The sequence below is a fragment of the Vigna radiata genome, chromosome 2 (assembly GCF_000741045.1).
Source record: "Vigna radiata var. radiata cultivar VC1973A chromosome 2, Vradiata_ver6, whole genome shotgun sequence".
NCBI classification, from domain to species: Eukaryota; Viridiplantae; Streptophyta; class Magnoliopsida; order Fabales; family Fabaceae; genus Vigna; species Vigna radiata.
The window spans coordinates 2,001,070-2,028,361 of record NC_028352.1 but is presented as its reverse complement, the minus strand read 5'-3'; the positions used below and the strand labels follow the sequence as shown (position 1 = coordinate 2,028,361).

Below are 27,292 nucleotides of genomic sequence, written 5' to 3'. Positions count from 1 at the left end.
TATTGTATTAAAATATGCAGTAAAATAGGAACGCCTCATGCATGGTAACACCGAATGAACAAATGAAGTGATAATAACACGATCTGAGGTTACACTTGTCTTCCATGTCAGCTCAGTACCCAAATTTGGGGCGTTAAATCCTTTATACAGTATTTTGCCAAAAATAAATATATAAACTAGTTCTTTTGAGCCATTGTTTTCAATATGGTAATTAAAGTGCGATTCCACATGATAGACCATTTACAAGAAACCTAGAACTATGGTTAAAATCAAGTATTTGACCTCTCTTGCAAAATTTTGTCAAAGACATCTCCTTTTCTATAGGTCCTGATCAAGCGGAACCTAGACAGCATTGGGCATAATCACCGACTCACCGTGGCACGGTGCAGGGACCCTCCCCAAAGATTTCATTTTGTACCGACAATCATACAACACACACTAGCCACAAATTATCGCCATTTTGATGAGTGGCGACAACCTTTTCTCCAAAAAAAGAAAAGGATATAAATTGCAGCACAAAGAACGGTCAGAAAAAAAAATCAATTATAAATCAAAAACACAAGGAATACCTAGCTACAAAGTAAGAAGACTGACTAACACTATGAAATTCTGTACAATTAATAATTTGATCTTTTGTCTACATCAAATCTTATATGAAATTCTCTGCTTGCAACAATCCAGGATAGACACACGATATCATCTGTTTTAGAGAGTTGCAAGATGCTTTTAGAAAAGCATGACCTTCCAGTGCTGCACAGGTCATCAAGAAATATTCAGCACGTCAGAAGACAAATATTGAAAAAAATGACAAGGGCAGTGGAATCAAGCGCAAGTGCTACAGATGAACGAAGAATAATTTTACCACTAAACAGAGACTTTGCTTCCTTTGAGAAATCCTCCACACGCCCCGATACAGGTCTTATGCGACAAATTTGTAGAACACAAAGTTCCAAGTGCAAGGCCATTTCAAGTATTTGCATCAGTAAGTTGCAAACATCCTGTATTTCTGGAGAGACCCTTTGTTTGTTGGCTTGACAGAGTTCCGTAGTAATGGCAATAGCTTGATCCTGCACCCAAATGAAAGTGAAGCTCAGACAGACATCTATTTATTAGCTTCTAGGATTCAGGCACCCCACAAAGAAATAATCTTTGGCGTAAAGCAAAGCCTTAAGCTCACCTGTAAATCAAACCATTGACAGAACTTTACATACTTCTAAATTTGTGCATACTATGAAGTTGTAAACATTATATACATGGGTTGTTAAGTTCACGGTACCTGTAATCCATGCAAGATTTCTGGCATTGGCAGCTCAGGAAAATGTGCAAGATCAACAAACCCAACCTCCTCAGCCCTTTTAGCAGCACCCTCAGTTTGTAAACAGAGAAACTTTAAAAGAAGAAATGCTATTCTATATACCTGCAGGGCTACAGTATCAGAGAAGCACGTTTTCGGAATAAGATCAGTACTCTCAGTTGCTTGGCCATGGGTAGAAGTGGTTGAGAAAGAAGAGAACTTTGGTTTTGGCACACATCCAAGTGGTGAAAGAGCAAACCATCCATTTTTGCTATTGACAAAGGAAGGTTTTGAGGAAATTTCAAAATCCTCTTTCAGGGTAGGTGGACATAAAAGTGGGGCGTTCCTGCTTGACAATTCACCAAAGCGTTGAGATCCCCTGCTAATGAAGGCTAAAAGATGGATACACTTCTCTCTAAGCTGTCTATCCACATTTCGTATTGCCTTAATCCACGAATTCCAATGTTTTGCTAGCTCACACATGAGCATTAAAGTATGTTCTGTTTCTTTAAGTGTAGCTAAAGATATAAATGCCCTCAGTGCTCGAGGTCTTTTCTTGTCACGATCGTCAGAAGGAAAGTCCGGGGCATTTAGAGAATAAAAGATAAAATGAGCTTTCTCTGAAAAAAAGTAAGGTATCATGCTATCCACAATAGTAGTTCCAGAAGAATGGTCTCCCAAGGATTTAACCATGGCTGTAACCACAGCTAATCCAAGCCCCCAAATATCCTGGGGTATTACAAACTTCTCGCACGAGGCCCCAAGATTCTCGCTAATGGTCGAGAAATCCTCACCAGATTCTGCAAATAACACTCTCACAGATGACAAAAAGCCGGAACAATAAAGCATATCAGCACCTCCTCTAACTCGTGCAAGGGTCAAAAAGAACTTCATTATTACTGGAATAGAAGTTGAACTTCTATCGTGGAGTTTAAGCATAACTACTGGCAATTGGAGATGATTCTGCAGGACAGGTAACCAAGTCCTGGGTGTCAAGAAGCTTCTCAGTATTAAATCCATGACTGACAGGGATAGCATGCAATGATCAGAAGTCGCAACACAGTTGCAAAGAATGGGTAGTAGACCCAGGGTTGCATTTGAAACCTTTGATAAGACCTCACCAGAATTATCCTTGGTTACCACACCTGAGTGTGCATTAAGGGAGTTGGACTGTAATACTGAAAGCAGCAATGTGAGTAAAAGTTTCATGATCACATTAGCCTCAGAAGGTGCCGGCTTAAGTGAACCCAATAGTCTAAGACCCGAACTAGCACATTTCAAAACAAGTAGGGATACATCTAGTGAGAGGCTTTTCCTGACAGTTCTTGTCAACTGGAAGATTAGTTCTACTTCACATGCAAGAAAATTGAGAATATCCTCAGAGGCATCTAGAACAGATGATAATATCTCCACGTTAGAAAGGAAAGATTGGCATATATTATCCATGAAAGTAAATATGAGTTCATCTGAGATCCTCCCTCCAGCTGTAGCCCTCCCTTGTGACTGCAAGATCATGTGAAAAAGGAAAAGTGAACAGAGACAAGCCAAAAACCAAATGGCAGGATGAAGAAAGTTGCCTATAAATGATAACCATACAAAAAAGAAAAAAACAAAGTACATGAAAACTGGAACATCGATGTTTAAACAGCCTTTCACGATAAAATGTTTCCAATAGTTGGTCAAACTTTCCTTTCCCCCACCCAATGTAACTTAATATTGTGATAAACCCAGGCAAAATTGACATAACCTTTCTCAAAATAATCAACAAAACTCCATAAACAGACCTTTTTAATGTACATCCTATCTTGATGCTTGCGGTCAAAACAATGATAATTATAAAGCAAAGAATCCTACTAATGACTTCTATTCACCATGGTAAAACCAATTCAAGAATAGCATATTTTCCCATCATCCCTCAACACTTTAATTATAATAAATGGAGAAAAATTATTTCTTTTAAGTATTTTTTTAGTTAAAACAGAAAACATTTCAACCTATGAGAACCATGCATGTGCACCAACTGCAGGGCTCAAACTCAACCATAAGGAATCAATAACAGAATAGTTGGGCTAACACATGAATGTTTCAACATTTGTAACTTGCAACTCTAATTTTATTATTCAGACATGGATAGGCAATGAAAGGAAATCAGAAATTTAAATTCTCACATCATGGTTGACAGCCAAAACAGCTATCAATCCTTTTAATGCAGAAAGCTTTGAACTTGAAAGCAACATGACTGAGTTTGCATCTTGCAGGAAACGCAACATGACTTCTGCAACCTCCTTGGATGTTCTCCAATTATTACAATCCCACACATCTAATCTCAAATCTTCTCGCAAGTGAGCAAGGTCAAACAAGTATACATTCTTCGTAAACATATTCTTTGTAAAAGCATCTTCATTGAACTGGTGTTGATAGGTTCCCAAAAAGTTTGATTCGACAAGATACTGAGATAATTCTTTGAACGGTCCAATACCAATTTTTCTCCCTTCAAGCTCTCCTTGCAAATGATAATAGAGGTCACTGAGTATCAATTTCTTTAGTTCCTTACCTTCACTACAAAATTAAGAAAACAACCGAATTGTGATCGATGTATACATTACGTAAGAAAATAAACATTTGTTTGGGTAAGACAGTAAATCCAATACATGAACTGTATGGTGGGGAGGAAAAGCATGACTTAGACTCAAAAATGTCGTTACCTTAATTCTCAGTCTCCCAATTATTTGTGATACAATACAATGATAAGTGTTAGATTTCTGTTACCATTTATTTGTTTGATGGAGAATTAGTTCGTTGGGCTGAGATTATTAGAAAAGTTAGAACACATTGCCTATAAATAAAACGTGGGGCTGAGAGGGAGAGAATTGGGGCTTACAGGCATTGAGAAAATCCCATAGCCTTTCTAATAAAATACTAGGTTTCTATCATAGAGAAATCAGAGTGTTCTAAATGTTAGTTGATTTTCCATAAAAAGGTCATGCATGGCTATATGGAAAGCAAAATGAATTATTTGTTATGTTCCATATTGCACACAAATAACATCTAATTGAAATAAAAGCCCAATAAGTTATGACATGTGAAGTAAAAATTAACACATGGATAAGTCTATATAACCTGTAACCACGTTGTGAATACTGAGACAGCAATTCAGAAAAAGCAGGATGAATGCTCAACTGCAAACATAAGAATGTTTCTATACATAAGAAAATGTTGACAAAATCGTAAACTGAAAACAAAGAGTTCAATGCGTAAATAGAAATTTAGACATTAAACTTTTTACTTTTTAATGTGTAACATATTCGTAATGATTTGCATGACATTAAAGATAAAGATATGAATTTGAATACCCTTTACCACATTACAAAGTATACTAGAAGAAATGGCTTTCTTACAAAAATAAAAAAGAATTAGACATCGAACCTTAGCCAGAATTCCATGAATCTTCTGAAGCAATAACACAGATAAACTTCCAGAGTCGCAAACTGCTAATTTCATCATCACATGAACAGAGAATAAACTGGTGGCCACCTGAAAAATTACATGGGGAAGTAAATAAAAAAAGGGAAAGAGAAGTTCATAATATATCTATAATTGCATCGTATACAATTAAAAGAATACTTAATAAGTTTTATTTTTTTATTTACGTTATGCAAAAAACCATATTAGAGACTGAAAAGTAGAATCAGAAAAGAGTGAAAAGTATTGAATGTTGAAAGTATTATACATCAGCATGACACATGCAAGTAATTGAAAAATATATTACAAAATTAACCCAATAATAGAAAAGACTATCACACCCATTAATTCAACAAGGAAAAATACATCAAGCTAACCTTTGCACCATTATATATATCATTATTATTTCCATACGAAGTGTACGACTTTATTAGTTTCTTTAAAATGGAATCATTGAACAATGAAGACCAGATTCCCTTAAGATCATGAAGATTCGTGGCTTTAGATTTCTCAGTTCTTGTGACATTTTGCTCCTTCTCCTTAGATTCTGCTGCATCCTTCACAGTGGACTCTGCATGAAACAACTTTCTCTGCAAGAATAGTTCATATGCCATGATCCCTAGTATCGAAGACTGGCAATGGAAAGTGTATGCCAGATTGAAAGCATCTTTTTCTTTCAGGCTTGTGGGCAAGGAAATTTCACTGCTAGAAATATTTGAGATTGCATTAGCTAAGTGTTCCCAGAACTTTCCATGCCTTCTTAAGGACTCCAAGAGATTGGCATACTGGGGAGCCCCTTGCCATAAGGCAATCATGAAGTTAAGTACACAAAGCAGTATGCGGGGATTGCTGGAGACAGAAAAATACAGTAAGTAACATACTCGTATTTCAATGAGCATTACAATTGACCAGCAAAAGCACAAGCAATAAGGACGGAAACAAAGCAAAAACAGATAAACAGCCACCCCTTCCCCATAAAAAGAATACACATTAAACAGTTTGAACCTCTTGATCAGATCATCCGCCCTTTCAATATAGTGCACAAGTGCATCAATAAGACTTGGTTTTCTAAAAACTGCATGTATAGGAGAGGTTTCCTCCTTTTGCAGCTTTGCATCACCAATGCTCAAGTGGTCTTTCGTGTTCTCCTCTGGAGCAAAGATAGCAACAATGAAAGAAGGCTGCAAAAGGAAAATTCATATAAGACAAAGGCGATTGAACACAACTTAATATAGAGAAAAATTTACCTTGAGACCCCTTCCCCCATAAAATAAAATAAAACAGTTCTGAAATAATAATTTAAATTAGCATTAACATTACTCAAGGCTTTTCAAGATCTGAAAACACCACATTTGGGGTCAACATTTTTCTTTCATGAAAGCATTTTGAAAATTTGGCAGAGTTTTGAGTACGAAAGTGTGACTGGCAGATAAACAAACAAAAATAAAATGAAATTATAATATTAGTAATAAAAAATTAATAAACTTTTAATATGAGAACTCAAATAGTGTATGCATTTCTCCATTAAAATATAGAAGCAAAACTAGTGAATCCATTTAGAAATTTAAAAAAAAGAATCTCACCGTTGAGATTATAATAAATTGAAATGAATTCTACGATATAAGCTGACGTTGTGTTAGAATATTTGATTGGTTTTATTTATAATTATTTATTTTTCTTAGTTGCACATATTTAGGGTAGCTAGACAATATCTTGTAGATCGTCTTTCCCTAATTTTGGGAATCCTCCTGTACAATATTTTTTATATATGATAGAACAGGGAGACTCTCAGGGAACCAAGTTTCACACTCAAACCATGCGCTTCTCTATCTGTTTTAAGTCTGAATCAATATTGCCATAAATAAAATAAAAAAACAAAAACAAATTAGACTAAGAGCAAGTAACCTTGTAATTTCTCCACAAAATGTGAAATGCAATTATTTAATCTACTATACAAATTCAAACCTGGTAATGTGCAGCAGAAGTAAACAGATTAACAGTGGCAACAAATAGATCTTCATTTGACACTGATTGCTCAAGAAGTATGTAGCTCAGAGATTGCCTCAAATCCATGATCTAAAACCAATTACAAAAATTACTTAAGCTTAAGAGCTAAAGGAAAAATAAATATGAAGAAACCAAACATATTACCCCAAACCTCATTATCAGGAACGAAGCATGTGATTCCATATGAAAATGGTTGAATACAATCGGCTATGGCAAATAACATTGAAATAAACCTAACAGCTCCATATTGGATGGCCTACACAGACAACAAGATATCAACTGTCAAGCAAAACAATAGAAAATCAGGTATAAAGAAGTATATATCCACTGAAAGGATTGTAAAATAAGTAACAAATAATCTATCCACAGAGATACATAGAACTCGCTGTATTGTGGTATCAAATGCACAATGAAGTGCATCCTATTGTCAGCAAGCAAGCCTACAAAGTTTAGGCAATAAAACACAGAAAAGAGAAATAATAAATGGAAACCCTAAGTGTAAGTCCGTAACTTAAAAAAAGGACAATCAAGCAAATGGACATGTGACTAATTAAGTATATAAAGAGCTCAAAGATCTCTAATGGAAGAAAGGAGAATACAGACAGATGCTCATTATTGTTCAATAACAACTCTCACATAATAATGTTCAGAAAAATGTTATGACACGCAAATTGATGAAGGAGAATGTTCATACCGGATCTTGAAAGTATGAAATCAGGGACAAGACAGAAGTGACAACAGGGACCGGTTTGGTTGTGCAAGAGAAAACTGCTTGGAGAAAAACTGGAAAGTTCACTGAAGTATCCTGGACAACACACTTATTTTCAGTATTTCCATGATGAAAAGATCACAGATATAGACAGTAACTAGGAGAGATTTTATAGTGAAAAAACAACATTTATAAACTTCTATGTATAACAAGAATATCTCATTCCATCAATATGAATGTCAGTAATCCATGTAACTAAAAAAAGCCAAGCATATTACAGTATTTTGTGCACCTTGGAAAGTTTGGTCAACATGACTGAAAGAATATCTAAAACAGAACTTATAGCAAGCTGTAATCCTTCAATTTCCATTGGATCAAAGAGGCGGCTTATATGCAATTTCTGTTGAAAAATAAATGCTCTTCTTGATTAGACGTAAGAATAAGTAAAATAAGCAAACAAATGAATGAAATAATAAACCCAAGAAGTTTTAACATACGTCACCTCCAAAGAATGTGAAGTTGTGCAAACAATTTGGAATAATGTGTTATGGATGGAAGAATCAGAGAATAACACATTGCGTATGATCTCACCCATTTTTCCATAATTAGGCGTTGATGAAATGCATTTTTTCATCAATTCAAGCACCTGCATAGTACCCCAAAGTTTGAAATTAATAACAATGGTTGAGATTTATGCTTTCAATCCTGCATAGTATGCCATTAAATTGTTAAGATTTAATGATTCAACTGGAGTAGAACTATTACTATTATTATTATTATTATTAATAAAATTATTCTTATAATTGAAAATACAAAACAATTTAAAAAAATATATAATATCATAATTTTGTGATTCTAAAAACTAAAATAAAACATAAATCTCTAAACATTTAAATTAAAATTTCAGTAATATACATAAATTTTTAGTAATATTGTTAGCCAACTGCAACAATCTCGAGATGCAGTTGGGACACCAATTCATCCCATATAGAAAATATTTGCATGCTTTGATGTTAAAAATAAGTATCCATCTGATTTTTACCAATTTCCTTAGAAATTATTTAAAATTGGAATATAAATTGTACATTTGGGGACACTCTTAGTTTCTATCATGTTTCCTGCATTTGTCTTTATTTTCTTGCTCATGCTCAATTATTTCAGTGATTACCAGTCACTACAAAGAATCTTAGAAGTGTTGCAGTAAAGATTAATCAAAACCAAGTAGAGAATTGGGTTACTTCGAACAGAAGTAGGACATACCTTAAGTGTTATTTTCCATCTAATATGCTTCGTCTTGTATTTCCAATATTCGTGATTGACTAGAACATACTGCAAAGAGAAAATTATCAATGCCAGCAGATCATCATGCTCTACTCCTGTTTCTACAAGCTGTATGGTGAAGTCCAGCACTGCAAGATTCAGAACACAAATAAGACTAGATAGAATGGAATATACCATAAAAGTTGAGAAAATCATGCAAAACCGTCAGCTCAGTTGAATTAAACATTTATGGCAAGTTTAAATTATGATTGTTAGATATATTATATTTATCTTTAATTAGTTTGTTATTATTTCTTATTTGTATTTTGGACTTAGTCAATATTTCTTTTATTATAAATATACATCAACGTATTTTCATGAAGTGCAACAGCACTAGAGTGGACTATAGTCTCTTTACCTTTTCAAGCAACCACTGTAGTAAATTTGCAATATATTACAGTCAAAGAAAAAGGCATCCAATCTTATCACAAATGACTATTGTAGCATTAACACTTGCAAAATCAAATAAGTAACCCAAATAAAGTACCCCTAGTGTTGACGAGGCAGACTGTGTATCAAAAAACAGGCAGAAGAAAGAAGAAAAAAATATAACAGCAAATTCAACCTGTAATATAAATAAGAGTATTCACTCAGGAAAGTGAGGTGCTTGGTTTTTCTTCAATAAAACTAGATATGCAAAGAAATCACCACACACAATGCAATCCCATCTAGGATGCCACCCAAATCTATGACAATCCTCTGAAGCACATCATATCATATAACCATTAAAAATAAAGAAAATACAAGAAAAAAGTGGGGAGACCAGACCTATAACTATGCAATTGGAACCTATCATAAAGAAGTACGGTTTAACAAAGTCTGAAAGACTCTCCCGCCAATAATTTCCCCATATGCGAACCCCATAATTAATCAATCTGTCTGTACTTTCATTTCCTTACCTAAATATACAATAAATGACTACATCTGTTGAGAATATGATTAGATTAGGTTGAATGTAAATAAGAATATAAGATATAGTAAGCAGATATTGAGGGATTTTATTTTGTTTTGTCAAATTGATTATCCCGTTCACAGGATTATAAATGGAGCACAGTGTGTGCATGCCCATAATACACACTATTCCTGTAATTCTATAACAGCCTTGCTTTCAAAAGTTTGGACTGCGAGAGAAGAGTCACAATCTATCCAATGTTATTCCAGTCCTATTTTCATAGATATCTCCAAAGCCAGATCACTCCCATTGCCTCTGCATAGAATGCTTTCTGAATGCCAAGATCTACAGAAAAATATGAAAACAGCACTTTGTCTCTAAAGATACCACATAGCTGATCCATTTATTGCATTCAAGTCACTCTTTTACTCCAACCATAGGTTCTCTCTAAAACAAATTGATAGGTTACAGTCACATTCTCTCCAGAAAGTATTTTTCCTTTAATCCAACTTTTGGTTGGCTGAAAAAGATCCAAGGAGTCGTTACCCTGCTTCCCAAACCCGATTAGTCTCTGTTTTCAGAATAAAATAATTTCTTTATGCAAATACAAATTTCCTTCCATACAACTTAATATTTTGACTTGTGCTTCCTTAAGAAATCAACTTACAATTACGAAATATGTATATCTTAAATAGAATTACAAAATACAATATATAATAAGTAGGGAAATCATCACCTAATAAGTCAATTTTGTAGAGTAGAATTAGGTCTAAACTACTTTGTAGGATGATATTAGAATCTATCCTAGATCCATTGAAGATCATCATTTTATCCTTGTACCAAGTCCAATAGTGTTGGACATGAGGGGATGTATAGGAAAAACCTAAGTCTCACATCAACAAGAGATAAAGTCAAAATATAATATAAAAGTGGGGACAATCCTCATCTTACAAATGTTTTGTACAGTAGGTTTATAGACCTAAAACACTTTGTAAGACTTGATTATTCCTTACCCATGATTGTAAGGATACATGCAAGAAATTCTTATTTCCTAATTTGGTTGCCTCCTCCTAGTGCATTGGAATATGTAATGATGTAACGTAAAAAGGGGTATTAAGATACTGCAGCTCTTCTGTAAATGAAGAAAAATATATAATAATTAATGTTGAGACAGGTGGCTTTTCTCTTTTAGTCTTCCTTCAATGTTTGAATGAATTTCTCAATTAAGGTAGACAATACTTGGTTGGCTTAGTGACAAAGTTGGTATGATAAAAAATTCATTTGGTTTGATTAAAACAATTGAATAGACACTATAATTTTTTTTAGCAATTATAATCCGAACCATGTTTTTATTATAATTATAATTAAATATTCAATATTTATTTGTTATACAAAGATTTAATGTATATTTTTCATACTAAATGTGATGAGGTTAATTTTGATGTACCAACAAGTAAAATTATGTAACACTCTTGTTATGAATTCCAAAGTAATATCACAAAAGTCCACAGCATTACTAAGATGACAATTCGTGATTAGCTGACAGTGTAAACATCCTGACTTTGTTAGTACATGCCAAATTTCCAACTAAATTCATTTAATACATACACAATTATAATAAAATGAATCAGAGTTTAAATTATAAGATAGATAAATCTTACATTATATTTTTTAATCAAAGTATAGAATGCTATGGCATCACTATACAAGTTGCAAACTTAACTAGGTTAGTTCTACAACTTGTACATATGCTTCATTTTTAGAAATATTATAAAAGAGAAAAAAATACAAAAGTTGGGGGTCAAACAAAACCCACCAAGAATGTTTAATTCCTAAAATAATAATATACATACAAATTTTATTTATAACAACATTCCTGCACAAAGCACGGACTACAATTAGAAACAGACAAATATTATCCACTAATACAAAGTTTCACAGCAAGCTATATGCATAAGAAATTCAGAGAAAAACAATTAGAAACAGACAAATATCACCACAACGATAAAGTGGATAAGAAATCAATGTTAGCCATACCTGATATTGCCAAGGGGCAGTCATTACTGTTTTGCTCACAGTCTATTGAAAGCATCCTAGCAAGTTCAGAAGAAAGCAACCATGACCCGCTGTAAAGAAAAGACACAGGAACTGGCAGATGTAACTTCTCACTTTAAAATTGATAAAAAAAAAAGAAAAAAAAAACACTTTGACACTACACACAACCAGAAAAATATATGTGAAAACGTCAAGCCATACAATAAAAGACAAAAAAAGGGAAAATTAGTATATGCACGTTATTTTAATAATAAGGCTCTACCTTGATAAGCCATTACTGCCTACATTCAACACAGGTGTCTTCAAAGTCATATCAAACAGGTTTGCATTTAGAGTAGCCGCTGCAACGTTAGATGGAGAACTGGATTGGAAAGGAAAAGAGATAGTTAGCCTTTTCTTAATTACACTATGAATTCAAAAAACACACATCTAATAACAAATTAAATCATCAAGAGCATACAGATCAAATATTTTATTAGCACAAATTGATCTACATGTAGAAAAAAATAAATTAAATTACCAAATCAACATAATGGATAAAATCTTGATACCCATTGACATAAGTGCAGCATCACCGGAATTCAGAGACAGTTTTTTAATTAAATTGCAAATTATCTCAACCGCCCTGTAAAGATAAGAAAAATATCATTTAAAAACGAGATAAACAGAATATATTAAAAAATTAAACAAGGAAAATACATGCACATAAAGACAACCATTCAAATTGAATAATTTACCAGACCCTCTTTTCAACCTGCTCATTCATCAACCCAACAGCATCAAATTGCAAAGAGTTGCTGATGTCCATCACAGCAAAGCAAATACCCTGCATGCAGTAGGAGAATCATTGACCAGATTTATTATGTACTCAGGTCGACAGAGGTTACTTCCATAACTATTAACTGGATTTGCAACAACTATCATGCAGTGGCTGTGTCCTTACAAAGAACAAAATTGAAAAAAAATGGTCAATTAAACTTCCTAAACTTACAGTATTAAAGGACACCAATCTACTAAGCATGTCAAGTGTAAAAGCAACTTCATCCTTGTTATCCAAATACATTTCTTGGGCCAAATGTAAGAGTAATACGAATATTCCAGATGATGTATACTACAAAGAACAGGATTTTGTCAGTGTGAATTCAGAAATAGAGAAAATACGGATAAGATAAATATCCCACTCCAAGGAATAACATAACCTCCAAATTACAACAAAAATTATTACGGGTGTAAAGCACAAGCAACATTTAAAATTCCCAGCTAAACAACAATTGAAGATGCCTATAAAAGGAAAAAGAAACAACAATTAAAGACCGGAAACTGGAATATCATAATTTATTTGATTATCACTGTTGAAATTTGATATTTTAGATATTGAGGGAAGAAAAGAGAAAAGAAAAACGAAACACTGATTTGATAATGCATTGTTATATTTGGTATATTCATAAAACCTATAGTACTAACCCTTTCTTTATATTTGAGATGTAAGGGTTCTTCCCCACTTATATATACTTTGTAGGTTGTATCTCTTGTAAAGTTGAGAATTGACTTTTTTTCAAATACGCCCCTTCGTGTTCAACATTATATGGTTTGGGCCACGGAGAATAATACAGTGAGTGACCTTCTTTTTTAAATATAAAATGGCTCAAATACCATCTTAACAATTTGGGTTTAAGTCTAACTTTATCTTATAAAACAAACTCTAAGGTGAGAAATCTCCCCCACTTATATACTCTTTTCAAGTTCTATCTTTGGTCAATGTAGGACTTGAGTTTTTTCCAATACCCTATTTACAGTAATCAATAATCCTATCTAATTTTGGAAAATGTTGATATGACAAAGAATGTGGTAACTAATCCTAAGGTATAAAGAGGAAATAAGGAAACTAATATTAAAGCATAATTTAAAATATCTGATGATGTATTTTTCACATATTCTATCAATCACTAAAGAATAATATTTTAGATTGCAAATCAATTACCAAAGAATTTAAAGAGAATTTCTATTAGGAACTTTTGGAATGAGTCGCATTTCATACATAGTCCAATGCAACGAGGAGACAGAAAAGAAATAATACAACTAGCAATATAATTTTTTAAAAATAATAATTCAACTATTTCAACACCACCAAAAAAGGTAAAGAAAATTAATGATTATAGATCAGGGTACAAGAAGCACTGAGAAATGTAAAATACAGCATAGCAAGTTAGTAATAGTATTAGCATAATTCACCTCCCATCGTACAAGGGCAGTATTCTCTCCAACAACTCTCAAGACATGGCCACGAGTTCCAGCTGGAATAAAGAGACCTTGAACCCCAGGAACTTGCACTACCTGTTGTGCTTCAACTATCTGTGAATCACCATTAATCTCAAACAAAGATGATATACCAAGAGACCTATTTAGAAAGTTATACCTGTAGAAAACATGCATCAATAAGAAAGGCTACCAGGGATTGAAGTAACAAAAGTGTATCTTTGACTTTGAAGGACCAATTGTACTGTAATTCCATTCCAATATGAGATAAAAAAAAAAATAACAAGCATTGTTAATTTACTTACACACACTCCGCTGGCCAAGTTCCTTCACCAAGGGATGACAGGAGTTGAACAAGTTCAACAGTCCTGAAAGGGAACTCACTCTCTAGGTTGCAAAGAAGAGATCGAATTGGACCATCAATAAAACTCCCCTTGTCCCAAAACTGAATACATAATGATTCCTGAAAGTTAATGAACACGGTCCTTAAATTAATATATCATCACTGGCTGATATAATGATAATTAAGCAATGAATATAATGAAGGAGAACAATTATACATCCAAACCTCTCCACGATAAATCTTGCATAGAATATCCAGTATTAGAGTGGAGTTACCGTCATCAGGCTGTACATTTGTTGAAGCAGAACAAATGAGAAAGACATAAAAATCTCATAAAAACTAACTACAGATTTTACAACCATACCTGAAGGTTGATTTCATAAGATGCAATGAATGCAGAAATGAATGTCCTCAAAACACTGCGATATCCACACATCGGGCCCTGAATGGAGGAAATTATTTATGATATAATTTATACAGAACAGCATACAGAATTAAGTCTATATAAGCTATACCACCAGTATCATGTTTAGTTTTCTTTCTATGAACACAACTTAGTTAGGAGAAAGCTTAATGATTCCTGATAGAAAAGAAAGGAATAAGTGAAGTTTTAAAAAATATCAATCGACTACAACAAGTTATGCTGCTCAAGTCCAAATAACTCACATCATAATCTTTCAAAATGTCACATTCCAGAATTTCAAGACAATATCGCAGCGATCCAGCTTCAAAGGCTTGACGGACATAACTAATGTGATCAATCTCCTGGATGCAGAAAAATGAAAAAGGGTCAACCTTGCAATACAAACCCATAATAAGTAGTAAACAAAAAAAATCACATGAAATTTAATCTCATACCGTTAGGTCATTGTTTTCATCTTTTTCCATAAGTGTCAAGAGCAGATAGAGAAATACTGCCCAAGCTAGAACTAGAGGACCAGCTTCATTCATTTCAAAAGCATTGAAAGTAGAAACTAGTGCATCCATCTCTTGGACATCGGTCATGGAAAAAGTAGACTTGCCTTTCCTGGGAAATCCAAATTCAGAATAGATTTTACATCATTCAACAAAACATTAACTTAAAAAATCAATTAAAATACAGAGTCAATTAAATTAATGCCATGATATTCAGTTAACAAACTAAGGATACCACACAAGGAATGAAGAATTTGACAGAATACCCATAGCTCAAGACAAAGAGTATCACTAGATAAAACGAAGTAAATGAAAATGTTCCATATCCAAAGCTTACAAATAAAATATCAAAAATAATCAAAATAGACATGTTGAGTTATTGGTAAAATTAACAAATTCAAATAATGATGCATAGAATAAAACTTTGTTATTCTTAATATCCCAAAAATTAGAAGCTACAAACAAGAGTCTCCAAGGTGAGAGATGCCTGGATTTCACTAGAGAACAGAATAGGACAAAGTATGCAATTTCTAATGTAGTTGCAGATTGCAAATATGCTTGGTTAATGAATGAAATGACATTTTTAAGAAAGGTGGTCCAATGAAGAGATTATTTGCCTCGTGATTACTTAGATCACAAGATTCTTTCGGTAACAATTTATTTCAGATTCAAGAAAAAAGCCTGGCAGACCACATTCAGCCAGTCATTGCATCAAAGATGAGGTTTCAGATTATAGCCTTGCAATCTGCAGTACTTCTCGGTTTAACCAAACTGTTTCACAACATGCTTTTATTATAACTTTGAAGCACTGGCCATAATATAATTAAATACTAGGCTAACCTATATGGTACTTCATCATGAACCATTTGAAGAACATTCTCCAGGTTCAGGGTTTCAATTAAAATAAGCAGCAGCTGAACTTTAGCATGATAAGACAATTGTTGTGTTTCTGCAGTAATTGCTAGCTTTCCCAAGTTATAATCACCAGCTAAGATCCCCTGAAACAACAACAAAAAAAAAAATATATATATATATATATATATATATATATAACAAGGATTTGATTCAAAAACATATCCCAAGTCAAGTCTTAGCAGATATATTATTAAAAGGACTGTTTGTAATTGTATGATCTATACAAACATGAGTGTTCTTTTATATAATGAAGAGATACAATAATAAGGAACGACATCGATACCTAATAATGAGAAATATCCGATACATATTTTCCTATCAAATCATATCTCTAACACTCCACTCGATCTCAAAATTATGTATTGTATCAGTCAAATTTGTTACAAATGTCGTCAATTTGAGAACTCTTGAGAGACTCAGTGAGCATGTCAGTAAGTTGGTGATTGGATCTGACAAAATCGATAATAACAACTTCACACATCAAGTTGGCACAAGTTTTTTGAAGATTACATGCCAAGCAACTAGCAGCACACGGTGATTGTTAGCTGTGAGTTGGGTATTGCAGTGATCATTAGAAAAGGGTGGCTTCAATTGCAAGCATTAGAGGTCGAAAGACCCAGTGACTGCTGGAGAGCAAAAAAGGTTTGGAGGGCACAGTCATTAACGAAGAGAAAAAAAAAATGCTTAGATGCATGATGAAAGAGAAAAAAAAAATTAAAGGGCACTAAGAGCACCGAAAAGAAAAAAATGCTTATAGAGTGCAGCAACTGCCGAAGAGAAAAATGTGTTGCTACAAGTATTATTTACCCGAGAGAAAATCTGAGTGACAAAGCCAAGCAATTGCATCTAAAAAAGAGGTCATGGCCTAACAACGGATTAGTGACAAAACAAATCACAACAGATGGTACTGTTCCAATACCATCTTAAAAAATAATATACATTTAATTCAATCGCACAAAATTTAGCTTGTAAGACCAAGATTGCCCTTAATTATATATTGTATTTTGCACAATTTCCACTTTATGTGAGACTTGGACTTCTTTCCAATACATCTCCTCACGTCCAACAATATTGGGTTTGGTATATAACTTGGTGAGTGGTCTTGTTAAATGGATCTTGGATAGACTTTAAACCATATTGAAATGATTATGTGCAATTGTGTGATTTGTACATACATGAGGATTGTTATTTATAATGAAGAAGAGAGATAATAATAAGGAACAAAATCAATATCAAATAATGGGAAATATTTAGTAAGACATTTCCTTGTCAAATCATATAATATCTCCCTATTTAATGTCATCAAGTTATAATTATTATACCTTGTAAAGAGCAATAAACTTCTTCCAGATTTCCCCGCTACAGGTACACAATGAGTCATAATATGCCAGGAAAAGGATGTCTAAGACCAAGTTGTCTTCAATTAGAGTCTCCTCAGCCCACAGTGTAAAAAGCTCAACATCCTTCAAGCATTCCACAATCCACAATTAACAATAGTTGAGTCATCAAGAAATAAATTTTCCAATTATCAATCATATTAGATACAAATCAAAGAAAAAAAAAGATCTCATTAGATGGTAGAAAAGGACTATTCCAACATCTAGTGTTCGCATGCTCCAGATGAAAATATACAATTACAACATGTCAGCTTTGAGACACATAGCACACTAATCCAGAACATGAAAGAATAGTCCAAGAAGGGAGTGTGGTAGAACAAGACTCAGCTATTAATGTCATAGCATGCACGTAGATTATTGCATTAAAATTATATAAGGATCGCATACAAAATACAAGTCATCTACCCATTTAAATTATGTAATGTAATGGTGAAAATTAAATACGACTGGTAAACGGAATCTGAACATACCATTTGTTCTGGGTAGCTACAGGACAGAAGATTGTCAAAGAATAATATTAATTTACTTTCAAGACCATCGTGAAACAGTTTTCTTGCCTCCTCCTTCATAGTATTATCTTCAGACACAGGACCATTATGTACTGATGTAGAGTCAAAACCCAAAGAAATATCAGCAAGAAGAATGAATTAACATAAAGTATAAATGTTTACTAAACTTATACAAAATGAATGTGTGATCAGAATAGAGAATTAACAAAACAATTACTAAGTGGCCATAAAAAGAAATATGATACACTTACTAGCATGCATGAGAATCCACCTGATGCACTTTAGCAAGCACTGTCGCTCCTTGTAATATTGAATTAACATCTTCATAGAAAGAAAGAAAATAAATCAGAAACATGAACAAAAAAGAAACCATCACGGAAAAAAATACTGTGGTGAACAATTTTCTAAATGAACTATACATATCAATTTAGACCTTAGAAAGTTCAGAAGCAGCTAAAATACCAGTACATTTAAACTGTCAAATCTAGAGAAGCAGCCTAGAAACAACCAAGTTTTCAGAGAGACCAGAAAAACAAATAAAGCAAAAAATAGATCACTTTAGTACTATTTCTTAAATTACATGCATGGGACCTTAGCAGAGAAGTTTCCTTCCAAAGGATTACCCTTCACAAAGGGTTGGCCTTTCCACTACAGAGCCTTTTCACTGTTATCAAATCTAAACTCTGAAATGCCTCCCTTGTACCTTGATCCAGCTACTTAAACCCCTGTGCCTGACTACCTATCCACTGAATAGATTCTGACTATAACTAACTAAACAAACATCCAACCATCTAACTAAATCTGACCATCTTCTCATTTTCTTTTGGGTCTTATCATGAACCCACTAATAATAGAAGACAGAAAAGGGAAGAACCTGAAAGGTTTCCAGTTGACAGAAAACATGCATATCATGTAGTGAGGTTATCTTACAAACATTATAAGTTATATTTAAACGTACTTATGATCAATGAGAAACTAAACATTCACCTTTGAGACTGTAATTAAGGCAACTCTATAAGGGTCACAACTAATGGTAGCTAGGGATGACCACAATTAAGACGTTTTCCAACACTACCCATGCCTAGGACTACCAATCAAGAGAGTGGCAGAAACAAGTGACATAAGTCTCACATCGACAAGTGATAAGATCAGTTTAGATTATATAAGTGAGTGCAAAACTCACTTTACAAACCAATTTTATAAGATTAAGTTAGGCTTAAAGTTCATTTTTCCAAATGGTAAATTAGAACATATCCTAGCGAGATTTCTTGTTTGTTGAGCATATTATTTTACTTGTTATTTTGTGGGATTGACTTAAGCTTAAAGTCCATTGTTTAATAACAACAAATCTAAGATAGGCTCCAATACCATCTTAGAATTTAGACTTGAATACTAACACAATCTCAAAAACAAACTAGGAAGGTCATGATCTCCCAAGTCTCATAAGAACTACTTAGGTCATAACTGTAATCAATGTGAGATTTTAACCTCTAAAGAGCCACAAGGTCGCTGACTCTATGATGCTTGACTAAGCCTTACAAGTCAACCCTTCCATAAGAAGCCCATTTCAACATACAAGTGACCACAATTAAGGCAGCTTTCTAACACCTGGCAATTTGACAATCTGGTTGTGCCAACATTGGATGCAAGATAAACTCAAATACCATCATAGAATTTTAGCTAATGACTTAACTCAACCTCACAAAATTAAGTACAAGTTAAAGGTTGTTTAAGCCTTATAAAGACTAAAAGTCAAAATCTTGATGGCTCCACACTACGAAACCTAAGTCAACCTTTCTAGTCAATCCCTTGATAAGACTCTAGTCGCAAGCTTTGGAACAAGTACATCACTCCTTCAAAATCATTTCTAATATGAAGATTGCAATATAATAAATTTGCCACTGATGATAATCTTCTTAAATGTTGCTTGGTATATGGTTCCTAGATGTCATCATTGTCAATATCACATTAAAATTGTTGCACATTTCTTTTTTCGTTTGTTGTTATCTTTTGGTATTGGCTTAGTTCATGTGTTCAAGTTCATATTGATCATCAAAACCTAGATTTGTTGTTGCTATCGATTCATACTGCTTGGAGCAAACCTATAAAGATAGTGCTTCAAGATGCTACCAGTTGGAGTTTGTGACATTACCTTACAAGTTGATTTTGTGATCCTGAGTTAAGTTTAAAGTTCATTAAAAAATGGAACATCAAAACATTTGGCAATTTTAAAGAATTTGGCAACTCCAAAAAATTGAACCTTGCCCCTTCTGTCATGCCTGTTTTGTGGCTATCTCCACCTTGATTTTGGATGAAGTGTAACATTGATGGAGCTGCTCGTGGTGCTCCTGGTCTTACTGCTTGTGGGGGCTTATTTCAAGATAGAGATACTGCCTTTGTTGGTGGTTTCACTCACAACCATTTATCCAGAACTTCTTGGTGTTATTTGAGCTGTTGAAATTGCTGTTGAGAAAGGATGACATAGTCTATGGATTGAAAGTGACTCTATGTTGGAGGTTCAAGCTATCTCCAATCATCACATTATTCCTTGGCATCTTCAAAATCGGTGGCAGAATATGTTGGGGCATAGGAATATGATATTTCATGTATCTCGTATGTATAGTGCGGGAAGCCATTGTGCTTAAAAACTTGCTTCTTTTGTTGTTAGGCATAGATGTACTATGTGATGGGATCTTATTCCAAATTTTATTAAGTTTGATTTCTAAACCCCAACCACAGCTCTAAGTCCTGAGCACCAAGTGCCACATAAAAATTCAAAAAAAATATATATTTGGAATTCATCCAACCATGACTTCACAGCTCACATAATCCGCTGAAGTTACTTTATTTTAAATTTGTTTGTAGAAACATAATGAATCAGCCAAATCCTCTTATTATGTACAAAGTATGATCATTCTAGAAATAAGCACTTGACTAATACAGAAATGCAGTAAGGTGATAGAGCTACTGACCATGTGAAGAAACTCCGGAGCCATGGAATCAGCAACTGCATCGTTATGTTTGATGGACCTTTCAACAAAAATGTATGATTGAACCTCGTCTAGTAGCTGAAATAAACAAGAATGGGAATAGAAAGTCACCTTGAGGTATCAGCGTACCACACCGACAGTGAATAACTGACATTACTAAGTAAATTCCTCATGATACATATAATGAAAAAACAACACTTGTCCCCACACAGCAGAAACACAAATCAAGAACAAAATCATTTCTGAGACCATAGAATAAACTTTCAAATTTCAACGTAAAAACATTTCTCTCAGCAATTAAATAATTTCACCCCATCCTAAACTCTTGACCACCACAAAAACTTCAACAATGAAACTTATGATATAGTATTAGCAATGATCACTAAGCAAACACAAGCAAGGAACTAGCTGACCAGGATGGAGCTAATCTGCAACGCTTTATCTTTCAGGTGAGGCTGAACAGTGACCTGGTGAGATCCAATTTTCAGTGTTTTTGAATTCAGAGCTTCCTTGGAACTCTGATTGGGCGGTTTGAAGCGCGACAGTGTGTCTACGAACCAGGCATGGTTGTCCTTCAACTTTTTGGCCTAAATAAACACCAAAATGATTCCTGTAAGTTCACAAATTCAGACTCACACAAAGGCACAAAGATAATTGAAAGTGTACCAAGTTAGGTGGGAGATCTGAGGACAGAGAGGAATTCTCAAGCTCGGTGAGGAGCACGGTGAATGAGTCCCACCATAAAGAAGCATCGACCGAACTGATATCGGCCATTGTTGGAGGAGAGAACAGCAAAGAAGAAGAGGAGAAAGATAAACCCTAACACTGCAAGAAGGGAGCAATGGAAGGGTTTAGTTTAATTTTTTCATTTGATTTTTCGCGCTTTCAATGCTCTCACGGTCTGAACTAAGTATTGTTTTATACTACCTGGGTTATTGAATATTTTTTATTTAAATTGAATTATCTACACTTAATGGTATACTTTTTAATAATTAAAATAATATGAAAATGTAATGTATTGTTCACTCGTATAACTTAGTAAATTAAAAATTGAAAAAAAAAGATAAATTTTCATCATTGTATATTTGCCTTGAATATAATTTAATTACATTTATATTTTTTTCTCAAATTTTTTTGAGAATATAGTTTTTTGCAATGTTGGTTCTTACGAAAATTTAATTGTATGTTTAGACATTTCTTTGATAAGATTAAGAAATTTTAGTCTATTGTTAATAGTTTCATAATTTTTAATAGGAAATATTGAAAAATGTAAACGGTGATAATGATATAGTTAGTTAGTTACCTAAAATGTTAATAAATATTAATATTTTTTGTTAGAAAAATGGGTTAACATTTTCTTGTAACAATTAAACTATATATGATATTGTACTAAAATTGACTAATTTTGTAAATTTATAAAACTAAATCAATTATTAAAATTTAATAGAGAAAGGGTACAAAATAACAAAAGTATAAAGACCAAAAATATAATTAAATCTTAATCGATATTAAAAAGATTACACTTTTTATTAAGTTAACTACTTTTGTTTGAAATTTTATTAAACTTGAAAGATAATATATTCCTAACTGCATAGATAAATTTTAGATGGAAAAATAATTAAAAAATATCCTATTTTAAAAACTAAAACACATATGTGAAATTTTTTGGTAAGTAATCGTATTTATATAAATGTTTTATTTACTGTTCTTGAAACAGATGTCAAGTGTAAAAAAATAGGAAATAGAAAGGGGAGTTCGAAATATTAGAAATGAAAAAATTTTAAAATACTCAATTATTCGACATAACATTGAAAAACAGTGCATGGTTACAAACTACAAAAAATATAGAGTTGAAAAATAAATTAAATTATCCCATTTTTTATTATACATGTTTATGTAATATGCTTATTATAATTTACATTTTAAAAATAAATATTTAGTTTCATTTACTAAATTATACAAAAATATTTTATTTATATAATTATTTTTCTTTCATGTTATAATTTAATCATTTCTGTCTTTAAAAAATACGTAAATAATAGGAATATGTTTTCAAATAAGATAAGATGTTGTCGTATGATATTATATTCACCAAATAGTTAATATAATGAAAAGGCAATCATATAAATGTATGTGGTAATCTAACCAAAAGTAAAAGTTTTTAAATAAATAATTTTTATATAGATGTATACTAATATTTATAAAAAAAATTTCACAGAAAGATTCTTTCCCTCACTATTAAACTCCGTCTATGATATGTTTGTTTTGACACTTATTCTTAAATTACCATTTTAGTATATTTTATTTCATTCAAACCTCGTGAATAAATTTTTTTTATAAGTTATACTATAAAGCAAATTGCTATTTTGGTAGATCTATTTTTTTAGTTGCATATACATACACAGGTTTGATTAAATACTAGGTAATATGTATATTTGTATTTATATTTATATATTTACCAATAGTAATTGTTTATTTTTATATTAAAAAAATATTTCACGCAGAAAATTACTTATAATTGTCTTCGAAGGCGTCTTCTTACAATAAAAAGGTGATGTGAAAAAAATTAAGGAAACATAGTTTAAAATGTTAAATAATACTTAGAAAGTGAGGAAAATATAAATTAGAAAGTTACAATAAAAATATATTTAATCCTTTGTATTATCGAATCTTGTAGCTTTCTCTTATCTCTTTTCAATTATTAGCAATGGTATCATATTCCTTAAATTTGTTGAAATTTAAGGTTTTGAGACTTTAAGCAATAAAAAGAACATATTAAAAGCCTGTGACTATTAAATAATCATAGGTAAATATAAATTCTTATACTCTGAAAATGACATAATGAAGGCTTAACTATCCCATCACACTGCACTTATCTACACCAGAAATAATAATTCAAGGACAAATAGAATATCTAGGGTTCTCTAACTTTGCTCATTCAGCACAGCAACTTATCACACTCAAATTCAAATAAACATTTCAAACTTCTCAATCAAACGCTCTATTTGTTTTCTCCTTTCTAGCTGATGTTTTCTTCACATCAGATGCAATATCCTTCGGGAGGCTTTATTTGCAACAACAGACTTCCTCAATCGTCGATCACAGGGAAAGCGCTTAAAAAAAAGACACATGCACGCATTGTAGACCCAAGAGTAATCTAGCTCTGCGATATAGCCTAAGGATGAGAAGAAGATGGTGGAACCGGAGGCCATTTGGGGTGATGGAAAAAGTGCTTTGGAGGAATTTTGGGAAGAGGTGGAAGTGGCTTGAGTGGAGGAAGTGGGTGTGGCTTGAGTGGAGGAAGAAGTGGATGTGGATGTGGCTTGAGTGGAGGAAGAAGTGGATGCTTTGGTGGGTATGGCTTCTTTGGAACCGGTGGGGGGAGAGGCTTAACGGGTGGTGGAACAGGAGGCTTGACCTGTGGTGGCTTTGGTGGTTTTGGTGGAAGAGGAGGAGGCTTAACCTTTGGAGGGCATGGCTTTGGTGGTTTTGGATGAGGAGGCTCCTTTGGGGGACTTGGTTTTGGTGGTTTTGGATGAGGCTTTGGTGGTTTTGGGTGAGGAGGCTCCTTTGGGGGACATGGTTTTGGTGGTTTTGGATGAGGCTTTGGTGGTTTTGGATGAGGAGGCTCCTTTGGGGGGGATGGTTTTGGTGGTTTTGGAGGCTCCTTGGGTGGAGGCTTAGGAGGAGGAGAAGGTTCAACAGGAGGAGGAGTATATACAGGTGGAGGAGTATATACAGGCGGAGGAGTATACACAGGTGGAGGATGTTTATGGAAAATCTTTGGTGGAAGCGGTGGAAATACTATTGGAGGGATGGTGATGGGTGGATGAGGAGGAAGCTTAGGAATGAGAGGGTGGTGCTTCCAGAAGAAAGCAGAAGCGCATGTCTCTGAAGAAAACTTGAGTTTTCCAGCAGGACCAAGTATGTGTTTATCGACACCTTTTGACTTGATAACAATTTTGGTGCTAAAAGGGCCATCATGGGAAGGACAAGGAGCAGCTGATGCACTGAGTAACTGAACATAGCATTCTTCTTTGAGTTCATCAGCTTTCACAATGTCATGTGGAAGGGACACTTTGAAGTTTCCATTTTCGTCAAGCTCACCAACCCCTCTTCTTTCAAAGTCCCCACTTGCTGCTTTGCACTCTACTGTTGCACGTAGTCCTGTAGAAAAATGCACGTTAGTAACACATTTTTAACACCTAACTTTGAATGAAACTCTTACAGGGCTAATTACATGTAAAAATGACAGCCAATGTGGTCCATCAGAAACTTAGTATGTAGTAATTAACAAGTGTTTGATATTTTATACACAATTTTTTGTGTGGTGTCAGTACAAGTCTAACAAATCTATAGTATGCATATAGTATGTTAATTAGAATATGTACCTGAGAAAGCCTGGCTAGTTTTAATATTCTTAGCATTGCAGTCTGTGCATTCTCCGAGTCCAACTACCTGGACTGTAGTGTGGTCGCCATAGCAGAAGCCTACTACCAGAAATAACACAGACAACCAGAAGCACAAAAGTGCTCCTTGGCGCCGAGGAAAAACCTGCATAAGGAACTGCAACTACAGTTCCTGATGACTATAATAACGATATAGAGAGAAAATAATAAGGTACACTTAGAACTAAGAAGCTCTTGTATGGTAGAATGGGAAGTGTGAGTATACTGTTTGATTGGAATGCTTAATATATAACCCTCTTGGATATTGTTTCACCGACACTGAAATTAAGAAGTTCACATGGGTGGAAGGGACCAATATCAGCGGGATCACAGAGAAAAAGACCATAACGTGCACACAACAGTTTCCATAAACAAGTTACTATCTAATTCATTGAATGCATGGCTTCTCAACCGCACAGCCAAACGCATATATCTGTCACAAAACCTACTCTTAAATGCCACTAATAAATGCATTTTACGTTGCATTGCTAAATGATTGTTGTTTTGACAGAAGAATTCCAATCATGGAAGGATGAAGGTTTTGCGGATAACAGAAGATTAACGTGAACTACTCCAGTCAACTGTTTCTTTATCTCCGTACCGCACATTTGCAGAAGCTTCATCGTGAAAATTGTGTTGTTGCTGCCACTGGGATAGAAAAAAGGATAACATATCACGTCATTATAACACCTACTCTTGTGGATCTTCAATTTTATAGCTGAAATCGATCATATCTAAATTATCACTTTATTTTTTTTTTTTCTAGAAAATTATCTAGACTTAATTTAAATTTAATTTTAGTTTGTAAGAAGAAGCTTGTATATCAATATAATGAAATTTTGTGTTATCCTAATTTATAAGGATCTTCACCAGAGTTTTCACGTATAGTATTCATGAGTAACAATAGAGAAAAACAATAAATCTATCTTTGTAGAATTTTTGGACGACTTTTATATTATTTTAAAAAATAAATTTTAAATTTAATTTAGTTTTACAAAACTTAGTTGTAAATTGAAATTACATATTAAAAATTTGTGTTAACATGTGATTTTCAACATTTTTTTTACCTATTTATGGTGAGTGGGGGTGAAAAATAACACTTTCAAAATTTATAAAAAAACCAAAGAAATGAAAAATTATTTACCAGCATTAAAATTTGGGTTAAATATGTTGTAGTTCTTAAATTTTTATTAACTTTTATAGTGATTTTGGTGTAAATTTGTAAAAATCGTTCTTTATATATATTATATAAATATTAATAGTACGATCAATAAATATTTTACACCTAAACAAAAGGCGGTGAATAAACAAAAAATTAAGTCCAGGCCGGAGGAATTAATTTTTCTTCATCTCATTAGGAAATTGGGTATGTTTTAACAGCTATCAACTTTCAAATAAAGACTTCACACAAACTTATAAAATTGTTTACAAATTATAGAGAATGCCTATTTTAAAAAAACTATTTAAACTATTAAAGTTATTTATTAAAAATATAAGGAAGTGAATATATTTAGTTAAAAAATATATGAATATATAGGAGTGTCATTTTATATATAATATATATAAAGTGAGTTTATTTTAGAATTAAAGAGAACATAATTTCAATTGTAGGAAAATGAATTTGAATAATTAGTATTATTAAATAATATGCATGTGTGTGCCAGATGCATGTATAAGTGTATAACATTGAAGTCTAAGTTTTGTTTAATGATGGTGGGAAAGTTTTGGTCACGATCTTAATATTTAATAGCCGTTTTTATTGTTTTTTTAGGGTTCATTT

At 33.2% G+C, this 27,292-nt stretch overlaps 2 protein-coding genes across 2 annotated transcripts; both read right to left on the bottom strand.

Annotated features, from left to right (window-relative positions):
- Positions 1-524: 524 nt before the first annotated feature.
- Positions 525-21,951, bottom strand: LOC106756044. Its single transcript, XM_014638281.2, has 32 exons — positions 21,731-21,951; positions 21,478-21,651; positions 21,047-21,142; positions 18,326-18,395; positions 18,036-18,166; positions 17,491-17,631; positions 16,094-16,251; positions 15,197-15,365; positions 15,005-15,103; positions 14,703-14,780; positions 14,564-14,623; positions 14,301-14,458; positions 13,972-14,155; positions 12,731-12,850; positions 12,477-12,565; positions 12,260-12,364; positions 12,002-12,100; positions 11,722-11,810; positions 8,733-8,881; positions 7,975-8,118; positions 7,765-7,872; positions 7,458-7,568; positions 6,915-7,019; positions 6,722-6,832; positions 5,762-5,937; positions 5,134-5,605; positions 4,721-4,828; positions 4,415-4,473; positions 3,463-3,853; positions 1,277-2,797; positions 863-1,067; positions 525-750 (listed from the first exon to the last, which is right to left on the bottom strand). The coding sequence occupies exons 1-32, from the start codon at positions 21,836-21,838 to the stop codon at positions 650-652; spliced, it is 5,889 nt and encodes a 1,962-aa protein (XP_014493767.1). The 5' UTR covers positions 21,839-21,951; the 3' UTR covers positions 525-649.
- Positions 21,952-23,832: 1,881 nt separating this feature from the next.
- Positions 23,833-25,740, bottom strand: LOC106776364 (proline-rich protein 4). The gene is made up of 2 exons (XM_014663802.2): positions 25,456-25,740; positions 23,833-25,231 (listed from the first exon to the last, which is right to left on the bottom strand). Exons 1-2 carry the CDS (start codon positions 25,622-25,624, stop codon positions 24,240-24,242), a joined length of 1,161 nt encoding a protein of 386 aa, XP_014519288.1. The 5' UTR covers positions 25,625-25,740; the 3' UTR covers positions 23,833-24,239.
- Between the last annotated feature and the right edge of the window lie 1,552 nt (positions 25,741-27,292).